Source organism: Salvelinus namaycush, chromosome 15, assembly GCF_016432855.1.
Source record: "Salvelinus namaycush isolate Seneca chromosome 15, SaNama_1.0, whole genome shotgun sequence".
NCBI classification, from domain to species: Eukaryota; Metazoa; Chordata; class Actinopteri; order Salmoniformes; family Salmonidae; genus Salvelinus; species Salvelinus namaycush.
This window is the reverse complement of record NC_052321.1, coordinates 21,423,114-21,450,046: the sequence shown is the minus strand read 5'-3', so window position 1 is coordinate 21,450,046 and position 26,933 is coordinate 21,423,114. Positions and strand designations below refer to the sequence as shown.

The window sequence follows — 26,933 nt, the reverse complement described above, 5'->3', positions numbered from 1 at the left end:
TTGTGCTGCTGTAGTGACAATGGCATTTGATAAGCAGCTGATTTGATCATGGGTTTTGATTGTTGCAACTGCTGAAGGTTATTTGTTCTTAGCTATTTACACAGCATATGTTGCTCTCTCTCTCTACCTCTCTACCTCTCCATCTCTACCTCTACCTCTCTCTCTCTCTCTCTCTCTCTCTCTCTCTCTCTCTCTCTCTCTCTCTCTCTCTCTCTCTCTCTCTTTCTCTCTCTCTCTCTCTCTCTCTCTCTCTCTCTCTCTCTCTCTCTCTCTCACACACAGACCAGCAGTATTCATGGTCTCCTTCTCAGCACTTCGATGAAGACAGCTACTCCCCTCCTCCACCCAGGAACATGAAGGCTCTATCGGGTGGCCGGCCCAGCCAGCTCCAGATCACCTCAGCTCACACCTGCGGCCTGGCCGACTGCGACCACTCCCTGGACCACCATAAGTCCCGCACCCCCTCATACCTCCTCAGCCCCACAGAGAGCTGTCTCATGGAGCACCACCACTGCTCCCCCCGTAGCTCCATCCACTCTGAGTGCATGGCGATGCCAGTCTCCATGGCCAACACAGACCACTCCATCTCCAGCAGTACCTTTCCCAGGATGCACTACAGCTCCCACCACGACAGCAGCGGGTCGCGGGACGGTGGTAGTAAAGGAGGAGGAGGAGGAGGTGTTGGCTGTGGATCACGGGATCGAGATGAGTGTGGCTCATCGCATGGCGGTAGCGGTAAGATGAACAGAATCCCAGCCAACCTGCTGGACCAGTTTGAGAAGCAGCTTCCGTTACACCGTGATGGCTTCCACACGTTGCAGTACCAGAGGGCATCCACCACCACCACGGAGCACCGCAACGAGAGCCCTGGGAGGATCCGACACCTGGTACACTCAGTCCAGAAGCTCTTCACCAAGTCCCACTCCCTGGAGGGCTCGTCCAAGATGAACGGAACCAAGGGAGACTCGCACCGGGAAGGTTCCCACCACCACCATCATCACCACCAAGGACACCACAAACACAGCAAGCGCAGCAAGAGCAAAGAGCGTAAGTCATCAGACAGCAGCAGTAAGCAGCGCTCCGGGGTGGCGGGCTGGTGGAGCTCAGACGATAACCTGGACAGTGACAGTACGTACCGGACGCCCAGTGTCATGTCACGCCAACATGTGGATCACATCAGCCACTGCTACCCCGACTCTGTCCACAGCCACTACGGGGACCTGTCGCTCAAGACCTCCAAGAGCAACAACGATGTGAAGTGTTCCGCGTGTGAGAGCGTGGCCATGGCTCCTGAAGGGAAGTTCATGAAGAGGAGCTCCTGGTCAACGCTGACCGTCAGCCAGGCCAAGGAGGCCTACAGGAAGTCCTCTCTCAACCTGGAGAAACCCATGATGCCCACAGACCTCAAGCCCAACCTCAGGCCCTGCCACTACCTACAGGTGAGTCATTCTTCTAGTCCTAGTCTGTCCTTTGCTGGAGCCATGTTGCCGGAACCACAGCAATGTGATAGATAGATAGAAAGAAAGAAAGAGACCAGAACGAAAAAGTACTCTACTGTAAGTCACTCTGAATAAGAGCATCTGCTAATTGACTAAAATGGATGCGATTGACAGATAAGCAGACAGATATGTACACATAGACATAGGTCCACGGGTAGTCTGATTTAGTGAAGCCATTGAAGAGAGAGAGGATTTATTGTCATTATCAGTCAGTGTAGAACCAAAGACCAGCTATGCTTCATTCTAACACTCAGAAACACTGCAAACAATGAGGCTCATTGATTAGCATGGATCTCAATATTTAAGCCTGCCATTTATATAGCACTCTATTCCATCAGAGGCTCATGTTCAGCAGACAGACAGCTCTGAATCCAGACAGCGTTATTATGATGTTGTTTGTCTCAGCTGGACCTCTGATAGTTCTGAGAAATAATCTCTTGTATTTCCCTGTCCAGGATATGAATCACCTGTCAGGGGCTCAGCAGGGTAGAAGCAGTGAGGGGACAGCTCAGTGGGAGATATCAATTACTGTATCAATGAATAACACCAGGGACGAGGCAGGAGGGCAAGGAAAAGACTCCGGATCATTGCAGGTTTGAGCTTTTTGCTGTGCCATGTTTCCCGAATGAGTCAGTTGGTCTGTATTGGTGTGTGAGAGGCCAGGATCTGCATTGTGGGAAACCCTGGTGGATTGTGGGTAATGACATTAAGATCAATTCAAAGTGAATCAGCATTTTTGTAGTTGATGGTCCAGAGGTTTTATGTTAGGGTTGTTGTAGTAAGGGGTATTTGTTTAGGAATGGCAACTTCCTTGCCCACGGCACTGAATGCCTACTGCACTATTTCACTAAAATAACGCTGTATATGAAACGATGCTGTTGGTGTATGATGAATCCATATCAAGCTCTTCCTGACAGTAAAAAGTACTTGTTTTACAGTTTACATACAACCCATGAGTGGGCTATTGCCTGAAGCTAAAACCATTTGAACTCCTTAGCACTCAGATAAATACTCCTCATAGACTCTCTACGGAGTAGAATGTGGTGTAACTGTTAGATGCTGTCTTTAATTGACAAGAAATACATGATACATGACTCAACCCACCCACCATTCTAGTGAGGAGGCAATGCTTATCTGACAATTAACTGACGTAAACAAGAAAACAGAGGTTTTGTGACTAATTCCAAGCATCTGTATACAAAACCCTTTTAATGGTGATGAAAATGATGAACCCCAGACAACGGTTGCCTCTAGAACCTCTAATCTCTTTATCTCTCTAAGTGCACTAAGCTCTCCCTGAGACTGATGATAAGAGACGGTAATGCATTCTTTGCCTGGTCTTTTGATGGGGTGTCTGAACAGCCATAAACACGTTGTTTTTTCTATAAATAGCCAGGTCCATTCCGTTGGTTCTCCGCTGCAGGGCTATTTTGAGCCTTGTCAATCGGCCCAGCTGGTGACGCATTTCCCCTGGGGATTGATGCCCCTTCTCTGAGGTGAACTAGCTACCAGGGAGGACTGTGGATCCACAGAGGGCTAGGAGACAGGGGGAAATAAACAGACTATTTTGGTCTATGGCTGGCTGGCTGGCTCATTGGCTGGCTAGCTGGCTCAATGGCTGACTGGCTGGCTCAATGGCTGACTGGCTTGCTCAATGGCTGGCTGGCTCAATGGTTGGCTGGCTGGCTGGCTGGCTGACTGGCTGGCTCAATGGCTGGCTGGCTGGCTGGCTCAATGGCTGGCTGGCTCAATGGCTGACTGGCTGGCTCAATGGCTGGCTGGCTCAATGGCTGACTGGCTGGCTCAATGGCTGGCTGAATGGCTGGCTGAATGGCTGGCTGGCTCAATGGCTAGCTCAATGGCTGGCTCAATGGCTGGCTCAATGGCTGACTGGCTTGTTGGCTGGCTGGCTGTCTCTATTTCTATCCCTTTCCTTATCAACAGGAGCAGTGAGGAAGTTAGATTGAGTTGTTAGTCAAGAACATTACTCTAAAAGGGTCACATTGGAAGTTAGGCAGCATCCTGTTGCTGTTCTGCTTTCTTTTTCTATTTTGGTTTAAAGGTGCAGTCCTATAAAAATAGTTGTTGTCGTTAGTTTTTTTGAGAGGTGGGGTGTTTGTGGCACTCCAGATGGTTCAACGTGCCAGTCACCTTGTTGTTGTCATTGGATTTGACGACAGGGGAGAAAAGAAAGAAAAAAGCTGTTGAAAAGAGAGGAAGTTATGATGCTGTGAGAGAGCAGAGTGCTCTCCAAAAATGGGAAACTTTGGCGTGTTAGTGAGCATAGAACAGGACAGAGATGGAGTACAGTTGGCTTCTTCCTGAAATGACAAATATTGGGAATCATACTGTATGTGCCATCGATCATCGCTCTCTGTCTTTTGCAGACTGATTTCACAAATTTGTCCCAATTACCCAAGCATGAACACACACACACACACACACTCACACACTCAGGCCCTTGTTACTGTCTGTTAGGGAGGAACAGCAGCTTTGATTTAGATGCAGTAAGGTGACAGTGACAACGCAATGAAGTCATGGATGTGACCAGCTCACCTGGCCAAGATACAGATTCACTACAGACTGCTGCTCATGGCAAACTTAATTCTCTCTCTCTCTCTCTGTCATCTCTCTTTCCATCTCCCTCTCTCTCTCCATCTCCCATTCTCTATAATTATCTCTCTCTTTCAACCCCTCTGTCTCTTTCTCATGTTGTTTCTCCCCTCTCTTTGTAGGTCTTGCTCTTCCCTCTCTTAGATACTGTAGACAAGCAGATAGTGTAGATCTGAAAGGACTCTGACTGAAAAAACAAGCATGATACATGTCTTATTAGCCACTCCACTGCTCAGCCAAAGTGCCACTACAAAATCATTTTGTTTTACTGTTGTCTTAGCCTTCATTAATTCACTTTCACTGCTTAACACAACTCTTTTCCTTCCAAAAGAGTAGAAAGCGAGGATTAGGCTTTGATTGTTTTGCTGATAGGGCAATGCGGCAGGATTTAATAAGACAATTAATTGCCATGTTGACTTGCCAAAGCTGGACGGTTCAGAGAGAGAAAGCCTGTGATTAAAGGCAGAGTGAAGTTGCAGCGCTGCAGAAACCACAGTCTCTCTCTCTCTCTCTCATTTTAAGGGGCTTTATTGTCATGGGAAACATATGTTTCCATTGCCAAAGCAAGTGAAATAGATAAACAAAAGTGAAATAAACAATAAAAAAATTAACAGTAAACACTACATTCATAAAAGTTCCAAAGAATAAAGACATGTCAAATGTCATATAATGTCTATATACTGTGTTGTAATGATGTGTAAATAGTTAAAGTACAAAAGGGAAAATAAATCAACATAAATATAGGTTGTATTTACAATGGTGTTTGTTCTTGACTGGTTGCCCTTTTCTTGTGGCAACAGGTCACAAATCGTGCTGCTGTAATGGCACACTGTGGTATTTCACCCTGTAGATATGGGAGTTTAACAAAATTGGATATGTATTCAATTCTTTGTGGGTCTGTGTAATCTGAGGGAAATATGTGTCTCTAATATGGTCATACGTTTGGCAGGAGGATAGGAAGTGCAGCTCAGTTTCCACCTCATTTTGTGGGCAGTTTGCACATAGCCTGTCTTCTCTTGAGAGCCAGGTCTGCCTTCGGCGACCTTTCTCAATAGCAAGGCTATGCTCACTGAGTCTACATTGTCAAAGATTTCCTTAATTTTGGGTCAGTCACAGTAGTTGTAACGCTCGTCTGAAGAAGTGGACCAAAGCGCAGCGTGGTACGTGTTCATGATAATGTATTCACCAAAAACACTCAAGCAAAATAACAAAGTGAGAAACAAAACAGTTCTGTAAGGTGCAGACACTAAACAGAAAATAACTACCCACAAAACACAGGTGGGAAAGGCTGCCTAAGTATGACTCCCAATCAGAGACAACGATAGACACCTGCCTCTGATTGGGAACCACACTCGGCCAAAAACAAAGAAATATAACACATAGAATGCCCACCCTAATCACATCCTGGCCTAACCAAAATAGAGACTAAAACCCTCTCTATGGCCAGGGCGTGACAGTACCCCCCCCAAAGGTGCGGACTCTGGACGCAAAACCTGACTCTAAAGGGGAGGGTTCGGGTGGACATCTATTCACGGCGGCGGCTCCGGTGCGGGACGTAGACCCCGCTCCACCTCTGGCTCCCCCCACTTTGGTGACGCCTCTGGTGCGGGGACCCTCGTCGCCAACCCTGGACTGGGGACCCTCGCTGCAGGCCCCGGACTGGGAACCCTCGTTGCAGGCCCCGGACTGGGGACCCTCGCTGGAGGCTCCGGACTGGGGATCGTCGCTGGAGGCTCCGGACTGGGGATCGTCGCTGGAGGCTCCGGACTGGGGATCGTTGCTGGAGGCTCCGGACTGGAGACCGTCGCTGGAGGCTCTGTGCCATGGATCATCACTCGAGGCTTCGTGCCATGGATCATCACTTGAGGCTTCGTGCCATGGATCATCACTCGAGGCTTCGTGCCATGGATCATCACTGGAGGCTTCGTTGCCGTGACTCCTGGTATCGTTGTCGTTCCTCCCTCGCTACTTCCACCTGTTTCCATGGCAGGGTCTTGTCCCCTGCCATAACCTGCTCCCATGTCCAAGATGTCCTCCACTCTCTCTTCTCCCGGGCCCAGGATCCCTGCTCCTCCTGGCCACGCTGCTTGGTCCTTTGGCGGTGGGTAGTTCTGTAACGCTCGTCTGAAGAAGTGGACCAAAGCGTAGCGTTGTACGTGTTCATGATAATTTATTCACCAAAAATACTCAAGCAAAATAACAAAGTGAGAAACAAAACAGTTCTGTAAGATGCAGACACTAAACAGAAAATAACTACCCACAAAACACAGGTGGGAAAGGCTGCCTAAGTATGACTCCCAATCAGAGACAACGATAGACACCTGCCTCTGATTGGGAACCACACTCAGCCAAAAACAAAGAAATATAACACATAGAATGCCCACCCTAATCACACCCTGGCCTAACCAAAATAGAGACTAAAACCCTCTCTATGGCTAGGGCATGACAGTTATCAGGTGTGCTGTCTGTTTAGGGCCAAATAGCATTCTAGTTTGCTCTGTTTTTTACAATGTGTCAGGTAATTATCTTTTTGTTTTCTCAAGGTTTGGTTGGGTCTAATTGCGTTGCTGTCCTGTGGGTTCTGTGGGGTCTGTTTGTGTTTGTGAACACAGCCCCAGGACCAGTTTGCTTCGGGGGCTCTTCTCCAGGTTAATTTCTCTGTAGGAGATGGCTTTGTTATGGAAGGTTTGGGAATCGCTTCCTTTCATGTGGTTGTAGAATTGAACGGCTCTTTTCTGGATTTTGATAATTTGCGGGTATCGGCCCAATTCTGCTCTGCATGCATTATTTGGTGTTTTACGTTGTACACATAGAGATTATTTTTGCAGAATTCTGCATGCAGAGTCTCAATTTGGTGTTTGTCCCATTTTGTGAATTCTTGGTTGGTGAGAGGACCCCAGACCTCACAACCATAAAGGGCAATGGGTTCTATAACTGATTCAAGTATTTTTTTGCCAGATCCTAATTGGTATGTCGAATTTCATGTTCCTTTTGATAGCATAGCAGGCCCTTCTTGCCTTATCTCTCAGATCGTTCACAACTTTGTGGAAGTTACCTGTGGCGCTGATGTTTAGGCCGAGGTATGTATCGTTTTTTGTATGCTCTAGGGCAGTCCTTCTCAAATAGTGGGGCGCGCCCCCCTGGGGGGGCTCGGAGCGATGCCAGGGGGGGGCGCGTGTGACCCCGGGGAACATGCTTTTTTTTGCCGCAGGGAGTAGTTTTTTTTTGCACCGAACAAGAGCACACAGCACAGAGCAGGAGATATGAAGTGCAGATAACAAACCCTTAAGAGACACCATGGAAAAATATTTAACAGGGATGAAAAGAAAGGCGGAGAGAGATGGAGATAATGAGACAAACGTAAGTCTCACGAAAGCTAAGACGAGGAAATATGACGACGCGTATGTAGCGCTTGGCTTCACTGTGACTACGGTGGGAGAGGAGAAAGACCGGTATGTTTACTGTGTCTAAAAATGTTGGCAGCGGACAGCATGAAGCCAAATAAATGAAGGCGTCACTTAAAGACATTACACCCCAATCACGCTGATAAGCCGCTTGAGTTTTTTCAGCGAAAACGTGCCGAATATTGCCAACAATCGTCCCGCTTTGCAAAACGTTCCTGACTTCCTCATTTTGATAAAAAAAATCAGCACAAATTGTTTTATTCATTTTTGTTTTATAAGTTAAAGTGTTTCATATATTGTGCTCCTGACTTAATGTTGCTGATCAATTTGAATTTATTATTATTTATTGATTATATTTTATTTTATTTTTCAGTATCTAATGGTCAAAAAATGTTTACAGTTTAAATAAGGCTTGAATTTTATTTTATTTTTTTCAGGCAAATTGATGCACTTTAAGTCTTTTCTGTTACAGACTAAAAACAATGTTAATAAAGTTATTCTTTGTTGTAAGTTGATCTATATTTCTTTTTTTTTGTTTTCTTTAATGTTAATAAGGATACAATGTTATGCAGAGGTGTACCTATAACACTTTTATAGACAAATGATACTATTTACAGTAGCGGCGGAGAGTTGGGGGGGCGCGAAATGTTTACTTCTTCCTAGGGGGGGCGTAACAGAAAATAATTGAGAAGCACTGCTCTAGGGCAACAGTGTCTAGATGGAATTTGTATTCATGGTCCTGGCAAATGGACCTTTTTTGGAACACATTATTTTTGTCTTACTGAGATTTACTGTCAGGGCTGAGGTCTGACAGAATCTGTGCAGAAGATCTAGGTGCTGCCGTAGGCCCTCCTTGGTTGGGGACAGAAGCACTAGATCATCAGCAAACAGTAGACATTTTACTTCAGATTCTAGTAGGGTGAGGCCAGGTGCTGCAGACTGTTCTAGTGCCCTCGCCAATTTGTTGATATATATGTTGTAGAGGGTGGGGCTACATTCCTCTCTCTCTCTCTCTCTCTTTATTGAAGGGCAGTGTAGTTAACCAGACTCATTTCTAATACGGTTTTAATAGTTCCAGATGTCTACGTACTCCTGTTTACAGCTAACGTTTACAGCACACATGACAGCAGTCAAACATGCAGCAGTTGGAAAGCTGATAATATACATAGGCCTCTAAATTATTCTGTCATTTTTTCCCTATCAGAGGAAAAGAGGATGTCTTGGAGCAAGTTGCCTGACTGCTAGTACTGAGTTATTAACCAAAATGTCTGTTATTTTGGGGGGTTTAATTTTGGGGGTTTTAAACAATTAATTGACTAATTGACCGAAGTCAGTTCAATTATTTGAATTCATCTTTTTCTGTGAGCTCTAGAGATATATCAGATCAAATCCGAACTGTGTGATATAGTAGGGAGTTGTAGTTTCCAACAGGCGTACAGTATATTCGACATAGTTTAGTGTAGAAAACGTGTTAACTAAAATTACCATAGTCCATTGCGCGCCTACTTGTCCGTCTAAATTTATTTTACGCCAGCAGGAATAGAGAGCAGTTGCTTCGCGAGGTATTTCTACCTGGAAATACATGACCTAAGTGATTGATAGTTGGTATTTAGCAGTCATAAAGGTATGCTTTATTTACTTTGAAGAACCACTAAAATAGTGATTTAGTCAGACAGCAGCTCTATGGAGATGAGATGATGAATTGGAATGAAATAATGTCATAAAATAAAACAAATGTATTATACACATCAACTGAAATATTTTATTATAGTAAAGTAATGACAATGAATGCTGGTGAATAAGTGATAATCAGTAATGGGCAGTCACTACCACTATGGGACTTTTAGAAATTGTTTTATTCTGTGTTGAACAGCTTTCAACCCACATAACGCATAGTGTACTTAATCGATAGTGTACTTAATTTTTTTTAATCGAACCAACCTCAAAAAGCAGTAATTGCTCAGCACTACTGACTGCCTAATTTACAGAAAGGGAGCTGAGGGGATCGTCCATGCAGCGTATATTCTGTGATACGGATGTATAGATGCAGACTGCATGGTAGCCTATGTGTTGTGTGCAGCCGTTCCAGTGAAGATTATTCTTTATAGATGGATAGGACAGGGTGACAGCTGTGCTATGACATAAAGACAGCCAGAGGGCTGGAAGAAGCTTGGGAATGAGCTCAGGAAGGATGGTAACAGTTGAAGGGAATTGGCCAATGGCTTGTGTTTCTCCCTGCATGCTGTAGTATGTATGTTCCCTCCCTTTGTCCCTCACATGTATTTCCTGTCAGTTTGTGAGGAAAGAGGCGTGCTGTGATGTAGCACTAACAGGATGCTCCCACACACAGTGAGAGAATCCTCTGTGTGTTCATCGCCCTTACAACAGAGCCTAGCAACCTTGTGACAGGAGAGGACACCTCCAGGAAGGCAGTGAGAGAGAGAGAGAGAGAGAGAGGCAGTGAGAGAGAGGCAGTGAGAGAGAGGCAGTGAGAGAGAGGCAGTGAGAGAGAGGCAGTGAGAGAGAGGCAGTGAGAGAGAGGCAGTGAGAGAGAGGCAGTGAGAGAGAGGCAGTGAGAGAGAGGCAGTGAGAGAGAGGCAGAGAGAGAGAGGCAGAGAGAGAGAGGCAGAGAGAGAGAGGCAGAGAGAGAGAGAGAGAGAGAGAGAGAGAGAGAATTTTCATCATAGGTACACTTCAACTATGACAGGCAAAATGAGACAGAAAAAAAATCCAGAAAATCACATTGTAGGATTTTTAATGAATTTATTTGCAAATTATGGTGGAAAATAAATATTTGGTCAATAACAAAAGTTTATCTCAATACTTTGTTATATACCCTTTGTTGGCAATGACAGAGGTCAAACGTTTTCTGTAAGTCTTCACAAGGTTTTCACACACTGTTGCTGGTATTTTGGCCCATTCCTCCATGCAGATCTCCTCTAGAGCAGTGATGTTTTGGGGCTGTTGCTGGGCAACACGGACTTTCAACTCCCTCCAAAGATTTTCTATGGGGTTGAGATCTGGAGACTGGCTAGGCCACTCCAGGACCTTGAAATGCTTCTTACGAAGCCACTCCTTCGTTGCCCGGGCGGTGTGTTTGGGATCACTGTCATGCTAAAAGACCCAGCCACGTTTCATCTTCAATGCCCTTGCTGATGGAAGGAGGTTTTCACTCAAAATCTCACGATACATGGCCCCATTCATTCTTTCCTTTACACGGATCAGTCGTCCTGGTCCCTTTGCAGAAAAACAGCCCCAAAGCATGATGTTTCCACCCCCATGCTTCACAGTAGGTATGGTGTTCTTTGGATGCAACTCAGCATTCTTTGTCCTCCAAACACGACGAGTTGAGTTTTTACCAAAAAGTTATATTTGGGTTTCATCTGACCATATGACATTCTCCCAATCTTCTTCTGGATCATCCAAATGCTCTCTAGCAAACTTCAGACGGGCCTGGACATGTACTGGCTTAAGCAGGGGGACACGTCTGGCACTGCAGGATTTGAGTCCCTGGCGGCGTAGTGTGTTACTGATGGTAGGCTTTGTTACTTTGGTCCCAGCTCTCTGCAGGTCATTCACTAGGTCCCCCCGTGTGGTTCTGGGATTTTTGCTCACCGTTCTTGTGATCATTTTGACCCCACGGGGTGAGATCTTGCGTGGAGCCCCAGATCGAGGGAGATTATCAGTGGTCTTGTATGTCTTCCATTTCCTAATAATTCCCCCACAGTTGATTTCTTCAAACCAAGCTGCTTACCTATTGCAGATTCAGTCTTCCCAGCCTGGTGCAGGTCTACAATTTTGTTTCTGGTGTCCTTTGACAGCTCTTTGGTCTTGGCCATAGTGGAGTTTGGAGTGTGACTGTTTGAGGTTGTGGACAGGTGTCTTTATACTGATAACAAGTTCAAACAGGTGCCATTAATACAGGTAACGAGTGGAGGACAGAGGAGCCTCTTAAAGAAGAAGTTACAGGTCTGTGAGAGCCAGAAATCTTGCTTGTTTGTAGGTGACCAAATACTTATTTTCCGCCATAATTTGCAAATAAATTCATAAAAAATCCTACAATGTGATTTTCTGGATTTTTTTTTCTCATTTTGTCTGTCATAGTTGAAGTGTACCTATGATTAAAATTACAGGCCTCTCTCATCTTTTTAAGTGGGAGAACTTGCACAATTGGCGGCTGACTAAATACTTTTTTGCCCCACTGTATATATATAGAGAGAGAGAGCAGGACAGTGGCGGAGGGAGATATATATAGAGAGAGAGAGCAGGAAAGTGGCAGAGGGAGATATATATAGAGAGAGAGAGCAGGAAAGTGGCAGAGAGACAGAGAGAGAGAGCAGGAAAGTGGCAGAGAGAGAGAGAGAGAGAGAGAGAGCAGGAAAGTGGCAGAGAGAGAGAGAGAGCAGGAAAGTGGCAGAGAGAGAGAGAGAGCAGGAAAGTGGCAGAGGGAGATAGAGAGAGCAGGAAAGTGGCAGAGGGAGATAGAGAGAGAGGAGAAAATAAGACTGAATCATTCTCTTCCTACATTCCTCTCTGAGGAAATGATGAAGTGGGGAGGGATTATCACTGATTGAGTTGTTTGGAGACAAGCGTGGGGCCAAGGAAGCCAGATCTATCCCCATCTCTACTCGAGCCCTATTTTAATGCCACTGACTTATGTTCCTAGTGGGAGAGGACCTGAGTTGAGCGGAGCAGCAGAGTTAATCAATGAAATTCCCTGCAGCAGCAGCAGGGCCTGCAGCCTACAGCCCATCTCCCTGGGGATGCCTCTGGGGCAGGATAAGAGATGAGGCCTGAGGGCTCAGTCATGGGAAGGGACATACACGTGAACACCCACACAGCCTGGGAGAGTAACCGGACTGTAGATACTGTATATCTCAGAATGTGTTGCCTTTTTCTGCCTCTTTTTGCCATCAGTGTAGTTTGTAGTGGTTCTCCTCACTTTGAGTGCATTCATTCAATACGGCCTATCAATAACTGAGCACACATTTTCTAGTATATTCCATCATGTTGGAAGCAGCATGAGCTTTTCAGACACTTACTGTGTAGATCTGTATGTTCTCTTCCTCCATGCAGATGGCCCTGTGCTGTGTGTCTTCTGAAGGGTGTAAAATGATAGCCCTCGTGTGTGTGTGTGTGTGTGTGTGTGGCCTATGAGAACAACGTTGCTATTGCTATTTGTGTGACATCATTATGGCATCAAGCCCTTTACTCTGGAATTATAATATCATTATTTCCCACCATAGAGTGTTATGGGCCCACGGGTCTTCACTTCCAACACACAAACCCTGTTAATTACAGGCAGATCTCTACTGTCATATCATTGGTACTCAGCTGAAGAGTGCACATGCGGTTTAATGCTGTTTGATACACAACAGTCAATGGTTTGCTTTTAATTAAGTGTGATTGATCAATTATTCAAGTTGTTTGTGAATGTAGTCAGTGTAGCTGTGTCATTACTGTCAAGGCTCACCACTGATGTTTATTAGGAAATCAGTGTGAAGTTCATAATTAGGTCACTGTAACAAACTGATAATAGACTCATTTTGTTTCTAGAGAAATTAATAGATTCATTTCAACTGCTTTGAGCAGTCTTCACATGCAGGATTTCATCATTTGACATTGTTTTACATAATTAATAATGACTACAGGTTTTGCATTATTTTGTTCCAGCCTAGCACTAACATGCCAGATTCAAATAAGGCCTAGTGTCGACCCATTATTGTTTTTTTAACCCTTATTTTACATGGTAAGTTGTCTAAGAACTCATTCTCATTTACAGCAACAACCTGGGGAATAGTTACAGAGGAGATGAGGGGGGATGATTAGGTGACCATGATGGTATGAGAGCCAGATTGGGAATTTATCCAGGACACCCGTTTAACGTGTGTTAAAAAAGACAGCACCCTACACCAATCACTGCCCTGGGATATTTTTTAAGACCAGAGGAAAGGGTGCCTCCTACTGGCCCTCCAACACCACTTCCAGCAGCATCTGGTCTCCCATCTAGGGACCGACCAGGACCAACCCTGCTTAGCTTCAGAAGCAAGCCAGCAGTGGGATGCAGGGTAGTATGCTGCTGGCTTTGGTTGAAAATTGCAGTGACACACTTTTCCTCAAAGAGCACCATCATCTTTTCTAATGACTTAATGAACTATAGAGGAATGACGGCGAGAGATAGTTTGGTGGGTTGGGATGGTGCCAAGCACGCACAATATGACAGGATATAACAATTACAGGTGGATATTGCATTAGTTTCAGCTGCGACATCAACACAACGTTTAACAATCACTGAGATTGTCTTCCTTTATGAATAACCCATGAAAGGCAATTCGTAGATGTTCTGATGACTAACCCAGATACACACTGACCAACCTGAGGAAGAGATGACTAACCCAGACAGACAGACAGACAGACCAACCTGAGGAAGAGATGACTAACCCAGACAGACAGACAGACCAACCTGAGGAAGAGATGACTAACCCAGACAGACAGACCAACCTGAGGAAGAGATGACTAACCCAGACAGACAGACAGACAGACCAACCTGAGGAAGAGATGACTAACCCAGACAGACAGACAGACCAACCTGAGGAAGAGATGACTAACCCAGACAGACAGACCAACCTGAGGAAGAGATGACTAACCCAGACAGACAGACCAACATGAGGAATTGATGACTAACCCAGACAGACAGACCAACCTGAGGAAGAGATGACTAACCCAGACAAACACAGACCAACCTGAGGAAGAGATGACTAACCCAGACAAACACAGACCAACCTGAGGAAGAGATGACTAACCAAGACAGACAGACAGCCCAACCTGAGGAGGAGATGACTAACCCAGACAGACAGACCAACCTGAGGAAGAGATGACTAACCCAGACATACACTGACCAACCTGAGGAAGAGATGACTAACCCAGAACCACACTGACCAACCTGAGGAAGAGATGACTAACCCAGACAGACAGACCAACCTGAGGAAGAGATGACTAACCCAGACAGACAGACCAACCTGAGGAAGAGATGACTAACCCAGACAGACAGACCAACCTGAGGAAGAGATGACTAACCCAGACAGACAGACCAACATGAGGAAGAGATGACTAACCAAGACAGACAGACCAACCTGAGGAAGAGATGACTAACCCAGACAGACAGACCAACCTGAGGAAGAGATGACTAACCCAGACAGACAGACCAACCTGAGGAAGAGATGACTAACCCAGGCAGACAGACCAACCTGAGGAAGAGATGACTAACCCAGACACACACAGACCAACCTGAGGAAGAGATGACTAACCCAGACAGACAGACCATCCTGAGGAAGAGATGACTAACCCAGACACACACTGACCAACCTGAGGAAGATATGACTAACCCAGGCAGACAGACCATCCTGAGGAATAGATGACTAACCCAGACACACACAGACCAACCTGAGGAAGATATGACTAACCCAGAACCACACTGATCAACCTGAGGAAGAGATGACTAACCCAGACACACACTGACCAACCTGAGGAATAGATGACTAACCCAGGCAGACAGACCATCCTGAGGAATAGATGACTAACCCAGACACACACAGACCAACCTGAGGAAGATATGACTAACCCAGAACCACACTGATCAACCTGAGGAAGAGATGACTAACCCAGAACCACACTGACCAACCTGAGGAAGAGATGACTAACCCAGCCAGACAGACCAACCTGAGGAAGAGATGACTAACCCAGACAGACAGACCAACCTGAGGAAGAGATGACTAACCCAGACAGACAGACCAACCTGAGGAAGAGATGACTAACCCAGACAGACAGACCAACCTGAGGAATAGATGACTAACCCAGACAGACACAGACCAACCTGAGGAAGAGATGACTAACCCAGACACACACAGACCAACCTGAGGAAGACATGACTAACCCAGAACCACACTGACCAACCTGAGGAGGAGATGAGGAAGAACAATGAAAGAGGATCCAGATGACTTACTTGGTGACTGAGTATCTAATATGGTGACTGAGTGACTGAGTGTCTAATATGGTGACTGAGTATCTAATATGGTGACTGAGTGACGGAGTATCTAATATGGTGACTGAGTATCTAATATGGTGACTGAGTGACTGAGTTTCTAATATGGTGACTGAGTGACTGAGTATCTAATTTGGTGACTGAGTGTCTAATATGGTGACTGAGTATCTAGTATGGTGACTGAGTATCTAGTATGGTGACTGAGTGACTGAATGTCTAATATGGTGACTGAGTATCTAATATGGTGACTGAGTGACTGAGTATCTAATATGGTGACTGAGTGACTGAGTATCTAATATGGGTACTGAGTATCTAATATGGTGACTGAGTGACTGAGTATCTAGTATGGTGACTGAGTGACTGAGTATCTAATATGGTGACTGAGTGACTGAGCATCTAGTATGGTGACTGAGTGACTGAGTATCTAATATGGTGACTGAGTGACTGAGTATCTAATTTGGTGACTGAGTGACTGAGTATCTAGTATGGTGACTGAGTGACTGAGTATCTAATATGGTGACTGAGTGACTGAATGTCTAATATGGTGACTGAGTATCTAATATGGTGACTGAGTATCTAATATGGGTACTGAGTATCTAATATGGTGACTGAGTGACTGAGTTTCTAATATGGTGACTGAGTATCTAGTATGGTGACTGAGTGTCTAATATGGTGACTGTGTGACTGAGTATCGAATATGGTGACTGAGTGACTGAGTATCTAGTATGGTGACTGAGTGACTGAGTATCTAATATGGTGACTGAATGTCTAATATGGTGACTGAGTATCTAATATGGTGACTGAGTGACTGAGTATCTAATATGGTGACTGCGTGACTGAGTATATAATATGGTGACTGAGTGACTGAGTATCTAATATGGGTACTGAGTATCTAATATGGTGACTGAGTGACTGTGTTTCTAATATGGTGACTGAGTGACTGAGTATCTAATATGGTGACTGTTCTCTAAAGAGTTTTCTGGTACTGAAGATCTTTTAGATGAGACAGGCTCCTTGAGTAGCTTTTACCCTCACTCTGAGTGACGTTGAGGCCCCTTGAAGGATGGTGAGCCTGTGTGGCGCAAATTAAATGTAAAATGTTAAGTATGTTGGGTGATTTTGAGATGGCTTTGGGTTGGAGATTCAATGTGCCGTGACAGGGAAGAAATATTTGAGTGACGGAGTATCTAATATGGTGACTGAGTATCTAATATGGTGACTGAGTGACTGAGTTTCTAATATGGTGACTGAGTGACTGAGTATCTAATTTGGTGACTGAGTGTCTAATATGGTGACTGACTATCTAGTATGGTGACTGAGTGTCTAGTATGGTGACTGAGTGACTGAATGTCTAATATGGTGACTGAGTATCTAATATGGTGACTGAGTGACTGAGTATCTAATATGGTGACTGAGTGAGTGAGTATCTAATATGGTGACTGAGTGACTGAGTATCTAACATGGGTACTGAGTATCTAATATGGTGACTGAGTGACTGAGTATCTAGTATGGTGACTGAGTGACTGAGTATCTAATATGGTGACTGAGTCACTGAGCATCTAGTATGGTGACTGAGTGACTGAGTATCTAATATGGTGACTGAGTGACTGAGTATCTAATTTGGTGACTGAGTGACTGAGTATCTAGTATGGTGACTGAGTGACTGAGTATCTAATATGGTGACTGAGTGACTGAGTATCTAATATGGTGACTGAGTATCTAATATGGGTACTGAGTATCTAATATGGTGACTGAGTGACTGAGTATCTAATATGGTGACTGAGTATCTAATATGGTGACTGAGTGACTGAGTATCTAATATGGTGACTGAGTGACTGAGTATCTAATATGGTGACTGAGTATCTAATATGGGTACTGAGTATCTAATATGGTGACTGAGTGACTGAGTATCTAATATGGTGACTGAGTATCTAGTATGGTGACTGAGTGACTGAGTATCTAATATGGTGACTGAGTGACTGAGTATCTAATTTGGTGACTGAGTGACTGAGTATCTAATATGGTGACTGAGTGTCTAATATGGTGACTGAGTATCTAGTATGGTGACTGAGTGTCTAATATGGTGAGTGTGTGACTGAGTATCGAATATGGTGACTGAGTGAATGCGTATCTAGTATGGTGACTGAGTGACTGAGTATCTAATATGGTGACTGAATGTCTAATATGGTGACTGAGTATCTAATATGGTGACTGAGTGACTGAGTATCTAATATGGTGACTGCGTGACTGAGTATATAATATGGTGACTGAGTGACTGAGTATCTAATATGGGTACTGAGTATCTAATATGGTGACTGCGTGACTGAGTATATAATATGGTGACTGAGTGACTGAGTATCTAATAAGGGTACTGAGTATCTAATATGGTGACTGAGTGACTGTGTTTCTAATATGGTGACTGAGTGACTGAGTATCTAGTATGGTGACTGAGTGACTGAGTATCTAATATGGTGACTGAGTGAATGCGTATCTAGTATGGTGACTGAGTGACTGAGTATCTAATATGGTGACTGAATGTCTAATATGGTGACTGACTATCTAGTATGGTGACTGAGTGTCTAGTATGGTGACTGAGTGACTGAATGTCTAATATGGTGACTGAGTATCTAATATAGTGACTGAGTGACTGAGTATCTAATATGGTGACTGAGTGAGTGAGTATCTAATATGGTGACTGAGTGACTGAGTATCTAACATGGGTACTGAGTATCTAATATGGTGACTGAGTGACTGAGTATCTAGTATGGTGACTGAGTGACTGAGTATCTAATATGGTGACTGAGTGACTGAGTATCTAGTATGGTGACTGAGTGACTGAGTATCTAATATGGTGACTGAGTGACTGAATGTCTAATATGGTGACTGAGTATCTAATATGGTGACTGAGTGACTGAGTATCTAATATGGTGACTGAGTATCTAATATGGTGACTGAGTATCTAATATGGGTACTGAGTATCTAATATGGTGACTGAGTGACTGAGTATCTAATATGGTGACTGAGTATCTAGTATGGTGACTGAGTGACTGAGTATCTAATATGGTGACTGAGTGACTGAGTATCTAATTTGGTGACTGAGTGACTGAGTATCTAATATGGTGACTGAGTATCTAATATGGTGACTGAGTATCTAATATGGGTACTGAGTATCTAATATGGTGACTGCGTGACTGAGTATATAATATGGTGACTGAGTGACTGAGTATCTAATATGGGTACTGAGTATCTAATATGGTGACTGAGTGACTGTGTTTCTAATATGGTGACTGAGTGACTGAGTATCTAGTATGGTGACTGAGTGACTGAGTATCTAATATGGTGACTGAGTGACTGAGTATCTAATATGGTGACTGAGTGTCTAATATGGTGACTGAGTATCTAGTATGGTGACTGAGTGTCTAATATGGTGAGTGTGTGACTGAGTATCGAATATGGTGACTGAGTGAATGCGTATCTAGTATGGTGACTGAGTGACTGAGTATCTAATATGGTGACTGAATGTCTAATATGGTGACTGAGTATCTAATATGGTGACTGAGTGACTGAGTATCTAATATGGTGACTGCGTGACTGAGTATATAATATGGGTACTGAGTATCTAATATGGTGACTGCGTGACTGAGTATATAATATGGTGACTGAGTGACTGAGTATCTAATATGGGTACTGAGTATCTAATATGGTGACTGAGTGACTGAGTATCTAATATGGTGACTGAGTGACTGAGTATCTAATATGGTGACTGTTCTCTAAAGAGTTTTCTGGTACTGAAGATCTTTTAGATGAGACAGGCTCCTTGAGTAGCTTTTACCCTCACTCTGAGTGACGTTGAGGCCCCTTGAAGGATGGTGAGCCTGTGTGGCGCAAATTAAATGTAAAATGTTAAGTATGTCGGGTGATTTTGAGATGGCTTTGGGTTGGAGATTCAATGTGCCGTGACAGGGAAGAAATATTTTTGTATCTGAAGTACAGCGACATGCACACACATGCAGGCACGCGCGCGCACACACACCACTAATATATACTTCAGCAATCCCCGTAGCCGTGTGTGTGTGTGTGTGTGTGTGTGTGTGTGTGTGTGTGTGTGTGTGTGTGTGTGTGTGTGTGTGTGTGTGTGTGTGTGTGTGTGTGTGTGTGTGTGTGTGTGTGTGTGTGTGTGTGTGTGTGTGTGTTTGCGTGCGTGCGCCGCATATGTGTGTTTGTTTGTGTGAGAGGCTTAGTTCCTGACTCAGTTCCTGATGTAGTTTCGGTAATTTAACTCTGCTGTACTTTTTAAGTAACACAAAACTGAGAGAGCGAGACAGAGACAGAGAGAACGACAGAGAGAGAGAGAATGACAGAGGGGGCGAGGGAGAGAGAGAGAGCCTGTGATGTGGTCATTTGTTTGTTTAACGAGCCTGTGATATTTAAATGAGTTTGTGAACAACACGATGTTACCAGTTCAATTAAATGAGCAAGTTTGTTGAACAGCTTCAAATAGTTTCCACAACCTTTCAACAAATTCTATTTTACAAACACAATACCAGAATATGATACTTTTGTGTTAGGCTCGTGATTTTCAGTTGATCTTTTGAATTCCAGAAGGGATCTTCAGAACAGTTGGATCAGCGCAATTCCATGGTAACAATAACACTGAGACTCAGATTTGTCACTTTAAAATGTATATCAAACAAAACCAATGATTGCAAAGTTAAACAAACCATACAAGTTTATGCACAAGGACTACTTTAAAAAAACATTTACTTGAAGATCACTGCAGAATCATGTTTTGGAAACAGAATGACCCAGAATGACAGCACAAACTGTCATTCTGTTACCAAACTTTGCATCTGCACTCTTCTTAAAGTAAATGTGTTTTTGTAAGATTTTCAGTGGAAATTGTTAAAAGTTGTCCTTGTGCATAGAGTTTGTTTGTTTCACTTTATACACTGATGAAGACAGCTTGGCTGTCGAAACGTTGTTATTATATGATCTGAGCTTTCTAGTGTGCGGCTCTTTTTCAAGTGTTCTGCTCCGCTAGCCAGCACCTCGCCCATCATCAATGATTATGTATTTTTTATTTTATTTTATCCAACTGAACTATAACAGATCTCTTGCAGGGTTTATGTACTACTTAAAGACGTCTTGCATCAGTAAGTAATCAATCAGACAGGAATGTCAAACAGTGTTACCTCTCCTGTTATTTACCATACACCATGTAACACTGTGTAAGCAGTAGACACCACATCTCTGATGCTGCTGCTCAATATTGAAGAGCCTTGTGATGTGTACTGTAACCTTGGGTAAACACTGCATCATCACGCTGCATATACCTCGCTTTGAGTCTCAATCTGGGAACAGGTTGCAGTCAAGGGAACAAGTCTGAGTCAGAAAACCAAACATCTTTCCAATGGGGATGATGCCATGCAGCTGTCTATGTCTTACTAGCTGTAGAGAGAGAATGACAACAGAATATTACATGGAATGTACATTAACTATCTTTGCCTGAGATGTGGTTGGAAGGCGGTTGCTGTGGATGAATCTCCTATTCTGTTTGATCCTCTATAATCTCACTCTCACAACCTTCATTTTACCAATAAACATGATCGAGGACACAGTCTGTTTTACAACCACGGCTGAGCCAAGAGCCTCTGTGAGTACACAGGCAACCTTGAGGGAACAACATCTATACTGACATACCACACAGATATTGGCTAACCGTTTTCAGGTCTATGCAACAATAGTAACAGTTCAAAGATAAACTCTACCTACTTACAGTAATTATGATGTACGTAAATACATGGTACCACAAGTGGGACCGAAGAAACATTGAGGTAAACCTGTGTATTTCTAGTACTCATACTATAATAACATTACAAAATATTCTGCAATCTTACTACTACTCGTACATGGTTTTAGTGCCACTTCCCACCCTATAGAGACCCCACCTGAAACCTTCTCTCTAACCCCCTCTCTATCTCCCTCCCCCAGGTACCTCAGGATGAGTGGAGTGGTTACCCAGGGGGAGGTAAGGGTGATGAGATCCCCTGTCGGAGGATGAGGAGCAGCAGTTACGTCAAAGCCATGGGTGATGAGGAGAGTGGAGAGTCTGACTCCAGTCCCAAGACCTCCCCCGTGAAGACGGTCCGGCCACACTCCCTGGTCAAGTCTGTCATGCAAAGACCGCTCTTAGACTCCCAGAGGTAGGCCATGTAAAGTATCCCAGCATGCAATGCCAAAGATGTGATCCTAGATCTGTGGTTAATAAGGGCAACTTCTAGACCTTGTACAAATGAATGAATACATTTGATTTGATTTCTATAGCAAAAAGGTTTTTGTGTGATTGTTTATAAAACATTGTTAAGTGTGTGCGCTGTGGAATAAAGTGAATGAATTCTGGAGTGGAACACTAAAAGAGGAGAATTATGTTATTGCGGTGTTGTGTTAGTGTAGTTTTGTGTTAGTGTTGCGTTAGTGTAGTGTTGTGTTGCTTTGTGGCAGAGGAAATGGGCTTTTAAAGGATTAGATGGGACATGATGCAGACACAGTCACAGAAACAACAACATTAATGCCTAGCAATATGGCATGACAAATACAGCAGATTAACATGAAATTAGATTACAATACTTGTCCAATGATAGGATGATGCCAGCAGAATTCTAACACAGAAACAATAGCACAAGCAAAGACATATCCTAGATAGATGATTCAATAAGTTGGGCAAGAATGCTGTTGTTTGCCTTTTTACATACTCTGTTGGAAGGCAATGCTGTTATTGGATTATACAACTGCATATTGTAGTCATCTACCTTTCTTTACATTAATGTCAGTGAAGAAATGTTAAAACAGAAATGTTACACTGATGTTATTTCCCTAGAAATGTCTCATCATTACCAAATGTGGTTTCGGAATAGGTTTAGAGCCTTGAATTCATTCCACAGAGTGTTTAAAGGGACACACTAGTTATTTCCTCTGTTTACTTCCACTGTTCCGGGTCCTTGTATGGTGTGTTAATTGTCCTTGTCAATGGCTGCTTTGTTTGCCCATTGTTTCACCCATTTCCTTGTTACCTCACTTCCTCACCATCTTCACCCCTGGGGCACTCTCATATATCATTCATATCTTTGTCAGTGTATGTGGCAGAGCAGTAGCAGTTATGTTGGAATACAAATGTGGTCCTTTTATGAGATCATGTGGTAGTTACAAGGTGGGTCTCAGTGTAAAATACATCTCCCATTGACTTTCAGTCTAAATGGTTTTAGAATTTTGTCTCTAATTAAAAGGTGTTCTTCATTATTTCAGGGGCAGGTATGAGAAAATCACTATTCTCTGATCCACCACTATGTTTAATCTTTATTGTGTTTTGAATTTAAACATTACGTCAGACATAAAAACATGAAATTGTATTTGGCGATTCCATCGTTCCCTGATTTGATTGTTAAAGTAGTTGCGCCACTGTCTGCAAGAGCAAGCACAGTCACTTTCACTCCTCCTCCAAAGCCACTCGTCTCTCTTTGTTCATGGCTGAATATGGAGACAGTAATAACAGGAGAGTCCATTTTTATTAATTTTCCATTGTAAAACCCTCCTCCCGGATCAGCACTTTCAGAAACTCATGTTTTGTTCTGCCTATTGTATTCTGCTGTATCAGCCAGTACAACACAATGACTGGCCTGAGCTAGGCTCTTTTAAATGTACAGGTCTCTCTCTATTAGATTAACTCTATTCTTGGCACTCTCAAAACAGGCTGCTCTGTGCTAGTACAGTCTTCATTTTGGAATGGGGAATGTTTTATTGCTGCTATTTTGGCATACCGAAAATAATTATTAGTCATTTGATTGACAGCATTTAATTTAACAGAAAAATTGCTGTGGTACATGATGTCAATTTCTTTCTCACTTACAAATGACCTTGGTGCAGACCCAGGATAAGGGAGCAGCTGAAATCAGTGGGGGGCACAATTTTGGGGGGTTCTTGCATTAGAATTATATTGAATTCTGCTTATATCGCGCTATACCATAATAAACATAAAGTTCAAATACCGAATCTCAGAGACCATTGATTGAGTGCTTATGAAGGGACAGATTGGCGTTTTGCTATTTTTATATAGGGACATAAAACTAAAACTGATGGGGCACAAGTTTCAAGTGAGGGGGCTAAGCCCCCTGTTGCCCCCTTGTGGACCCGGGGCCACCTTGGTGGTGTTTGTTTATAAGGTGTGAAACCTATTGGATGCCATACAGTTCCATGTACAGTTTGATACAAATGTGACTGTTGTAATTCTTGTAATGGAGATCCTATCTATCTCTGTTCATTTCTACGTTGCTCGTGGTGTCCCTGCTGTACTGCACTATCAGCTCTATGTTGGTCCTGATCCAGCTCCCTGCTATGTCAGTCATGTATAGTTGTTGTGTGTTTCTCTCCTCGCCAACCCCGACATGCTACAGCAGCTCTACTCATTACTATTCAACACAGGTTGGTCAATTACTATTACGGCACAGCAAGGCTTTTACTTGGAAAATACTGACACCACAGCAAGTGTCGCGTACACAATACCTTAATATCCTGTCAGCCTGACCCCCGCCAATGATGACACATAAAATGCAAGTGTGTTTCTCACAGTCAGTCTGTGGTTGGCTCTCTGTTACCAAGCACTCTGGGGAGTTAATTATATTTCATTTCCAATGTGTTTTTTGCAATGGATTATTATTCATAATTGTTGGTGATTTGTGCAGAATACAATGATTTGTGCAGAATACTGTGCAGAATACAAATCTAGATAGATCGGGGGTTTGTTTGCATTATTCTAAAAAAAAAAATCCAAAAGCACTTTCTGCAATCTCTGAGTTAATGTCCTCTCTAGACCTGGGAGATGTTTGGTGAAACCCTGATCAGACTAGATACACGTGGCGTGGAAATAGGCAAGCTAGTCGCATCGACTACTTCCTTATCTCCTTCGCTCTGGTCTCAAACGTATCACAGTCTACCATTGCTGAACATTTATTTTCTGACCAGGCCCTTATTTATTTGTCTCTAACTACAGTAGAATATCCTAGAGGACCGGGTTATTTGGAAACTCAATCAATCACTGCTAAAATAATAAATAAAACATTTTTAGTTTTAAAAACAGAATGTGTGTCACGTTCCTGACCTGTTTTCTCTTGTTTTGTATGTGTTTATTGGTCAGGGCGTGAGTTTTGGGTGGGCAGTCTATGTTTTCTGTTTCTATGTTGGTTTTGGGTTGCCTGGTATGGCTCTCAATCAGAGGCAGGTGTTTGACGTTTCCTCTGATTGAGAGTCATATTAAGGTAGGTTGTTCTCACTGTTTGTTTGTGGGTGGTTGTCTCCTGTGTCAGTGTTTGTATGTTACGCCACACGGGACTGTTCTCGGTTTGTTTGTACGTTCGGTCTTTTGTGTAGTCATTTTCCTGTTCGTGAGTTCTGCGTTGTATGTAAGTTCGCATGTCCAGGTTTGTCTACTCCGTTTTGTTGTTTTGTTAGTTTATAGTGAAGTTCGTGTTTTCGTCTTTTCTGTAAATAAATAATGTCAACTTCAGAAGCTGCGTTTTGGTTCAATCCATGCTCCTCCTCTTCGGATGAAGAGGAGGAGGAACACCGTTACAGAACCACCCACCAACAATCCAGAACCAAGCAGCGCAAGTTTGAGCAGCGGCCAAGAAATCAGGACTCATGGACTTGGGAAGAAGTATTGGAGGGAAAAGGACACTGGGCGCACATTGGGGAATATCGCCGCGCTCGTGAGGAGATGGAGGCAGCGAGAGCCCAACAGCGGTGGTATGAGGAGGCAGCTAGGAGACGTGGCTGGAAACCGGAGAATGAAGCTCGAGACCGGATTTATGAAGGTACGCGGCTAGCACGGAAGCCCTAGCACGGAAGCCCGTGAAGAAACCCCAAAAATTTCTTGGGGGGGGGCTAAGAGGTAGTGGGCCAAGGGCAGGTAGGAGACCTGCGCCCACTTCCCAGGCTAACCGTGGAGAGCGGGAGTACGGGCAGACGCCGTGTTACGCAGTAGAGCGCACGGTGTCTCCTGTACGTGTGCATAGCCCGGTGCGGGTTATTCCACCTCCCCGCACTGGTAGGGCTAGATTGGGCATTGAGCCAGGTGCCATGAGGCCGGCTCAACGCGTCTGGTCTCCAGTGCGTCTCCTCGGGCCGGCATACATGGCACCAGCCTTACGCATGGTGTCCCCGGTTCGCCTACATAGCCCGGTGCGGGTTATTCCACCTCCCCGCACTGGTCGGGCGACGGGGAGCATTCAACCAGGTAAGGTTGGGCAGGCTCAATGCTCAAGGGAGCCAGTACGCTTGCACGGTCCGGTATTACCGGCGCTACCTCCCCGCCCCAGCCCAGTACCACCAGTGCCTACACTATGCACCAGGCTTCCAGTGCGTTTTCAGAGCCCTGTTCCTCCTCCACGCACTCTTCCTATGGTGCGTGTCTCCAGCCCAGTGCCTCCAGTTCCGGCACCACGCACTAAGCCACCTGTGCGTCTCCAGAGCCCTGTACACACTGTTCCTTCTCCCCGTACTCGTCCTGATGTGCGTGCCCTCAGCCCGGTGCCACCAGTGCCGGTACCACGCACCAGGCAAATAGTACGCTTTGAGAGTCCAGTGTGCCCTGTCCCTGCTCCCCGCACTAGGCTTGAAGTGCGTGTCTCCAGTCCGGTGCCTCCAGTTCCGGCACCACGCACCAGGCCTACAGTGCGTCTCAGCCGGCCAGAGTCTGCCGTCTGCCCAACGGCGCCTGAACTGTCCGTCTGCCAAGCGCCGCATGAACTGCCCGTCTGTATTGAGCCTTCAAAGCCGCCCGTCTGCCATGAGCCTGCAAAGCCGCCCGTCTGCCATGAGCCTACAGAGCCTTCCGCCAGACAGGAGCCGCTAGAGCCTTCCGCCAGACAGGAGCCGCTAGAGCCTTCCGCCAGACAGGAGCAGCCAAAGCCTTCCGCCAGACAGGATCAGTCTGAGCCATCCGTCTCCGCAGCGCCATCTGAGCCATCCGTCTCCGCAGCGCCATCTGAGCCATCCGTCTCCGCAGCGCCATCTGAGCCATCCGTCTCCGCAGCGCCATCTGAGCCATCCGTCTCCTCAGCGCCGTCTGAGCCATCCGTCTCCCCAGCGCCGTCTGAGCCATCCGTCTCCCCAGCGCCGTCTGAGCCATCCGTCTGTCCCGAGCCATTAGAGCCGCCCGTCTGTCCCGAGCCGTCAGAGCCGTTAGTCAGTCAGGAGCCGCTAGAGCCATTCGTCAGTCAGGATCTGCCAGAGCCGCCAACCAGACAGGATCTGCCAGAGCCGCCAACCAGACAGGATCTGCCAGAGCCGCCAACCAGACAGGATCTGCCAGAGCCGCCAACCAGA

At 44.8% G+C, this 26,933-nt stretch overlaps 1 protein-coding gene across 1 annotated transcript in view; it reads left to right on the top strand.

Moving 5' to 3' along the window:
- Positions 1-338: 338 nt before the first annotated feature.
- Positions 339-26,933, top strand: part of LOC120059986 (disks large-associated protein 2-like) — a 93,469-nt gene continuing 66,874 nt past the window's right edge. Inside the window, 2 exon segments of the mRNA XM_039009064.1 lie at positions 339-1,439; positions 21,549-21,760. Coding sequence (XP_038864992.1) covers positions 354-1,439; positions 21,549-21,760 — 1,298 coding nt within the window. The 5' untranslated portion in view covers positions 339-353.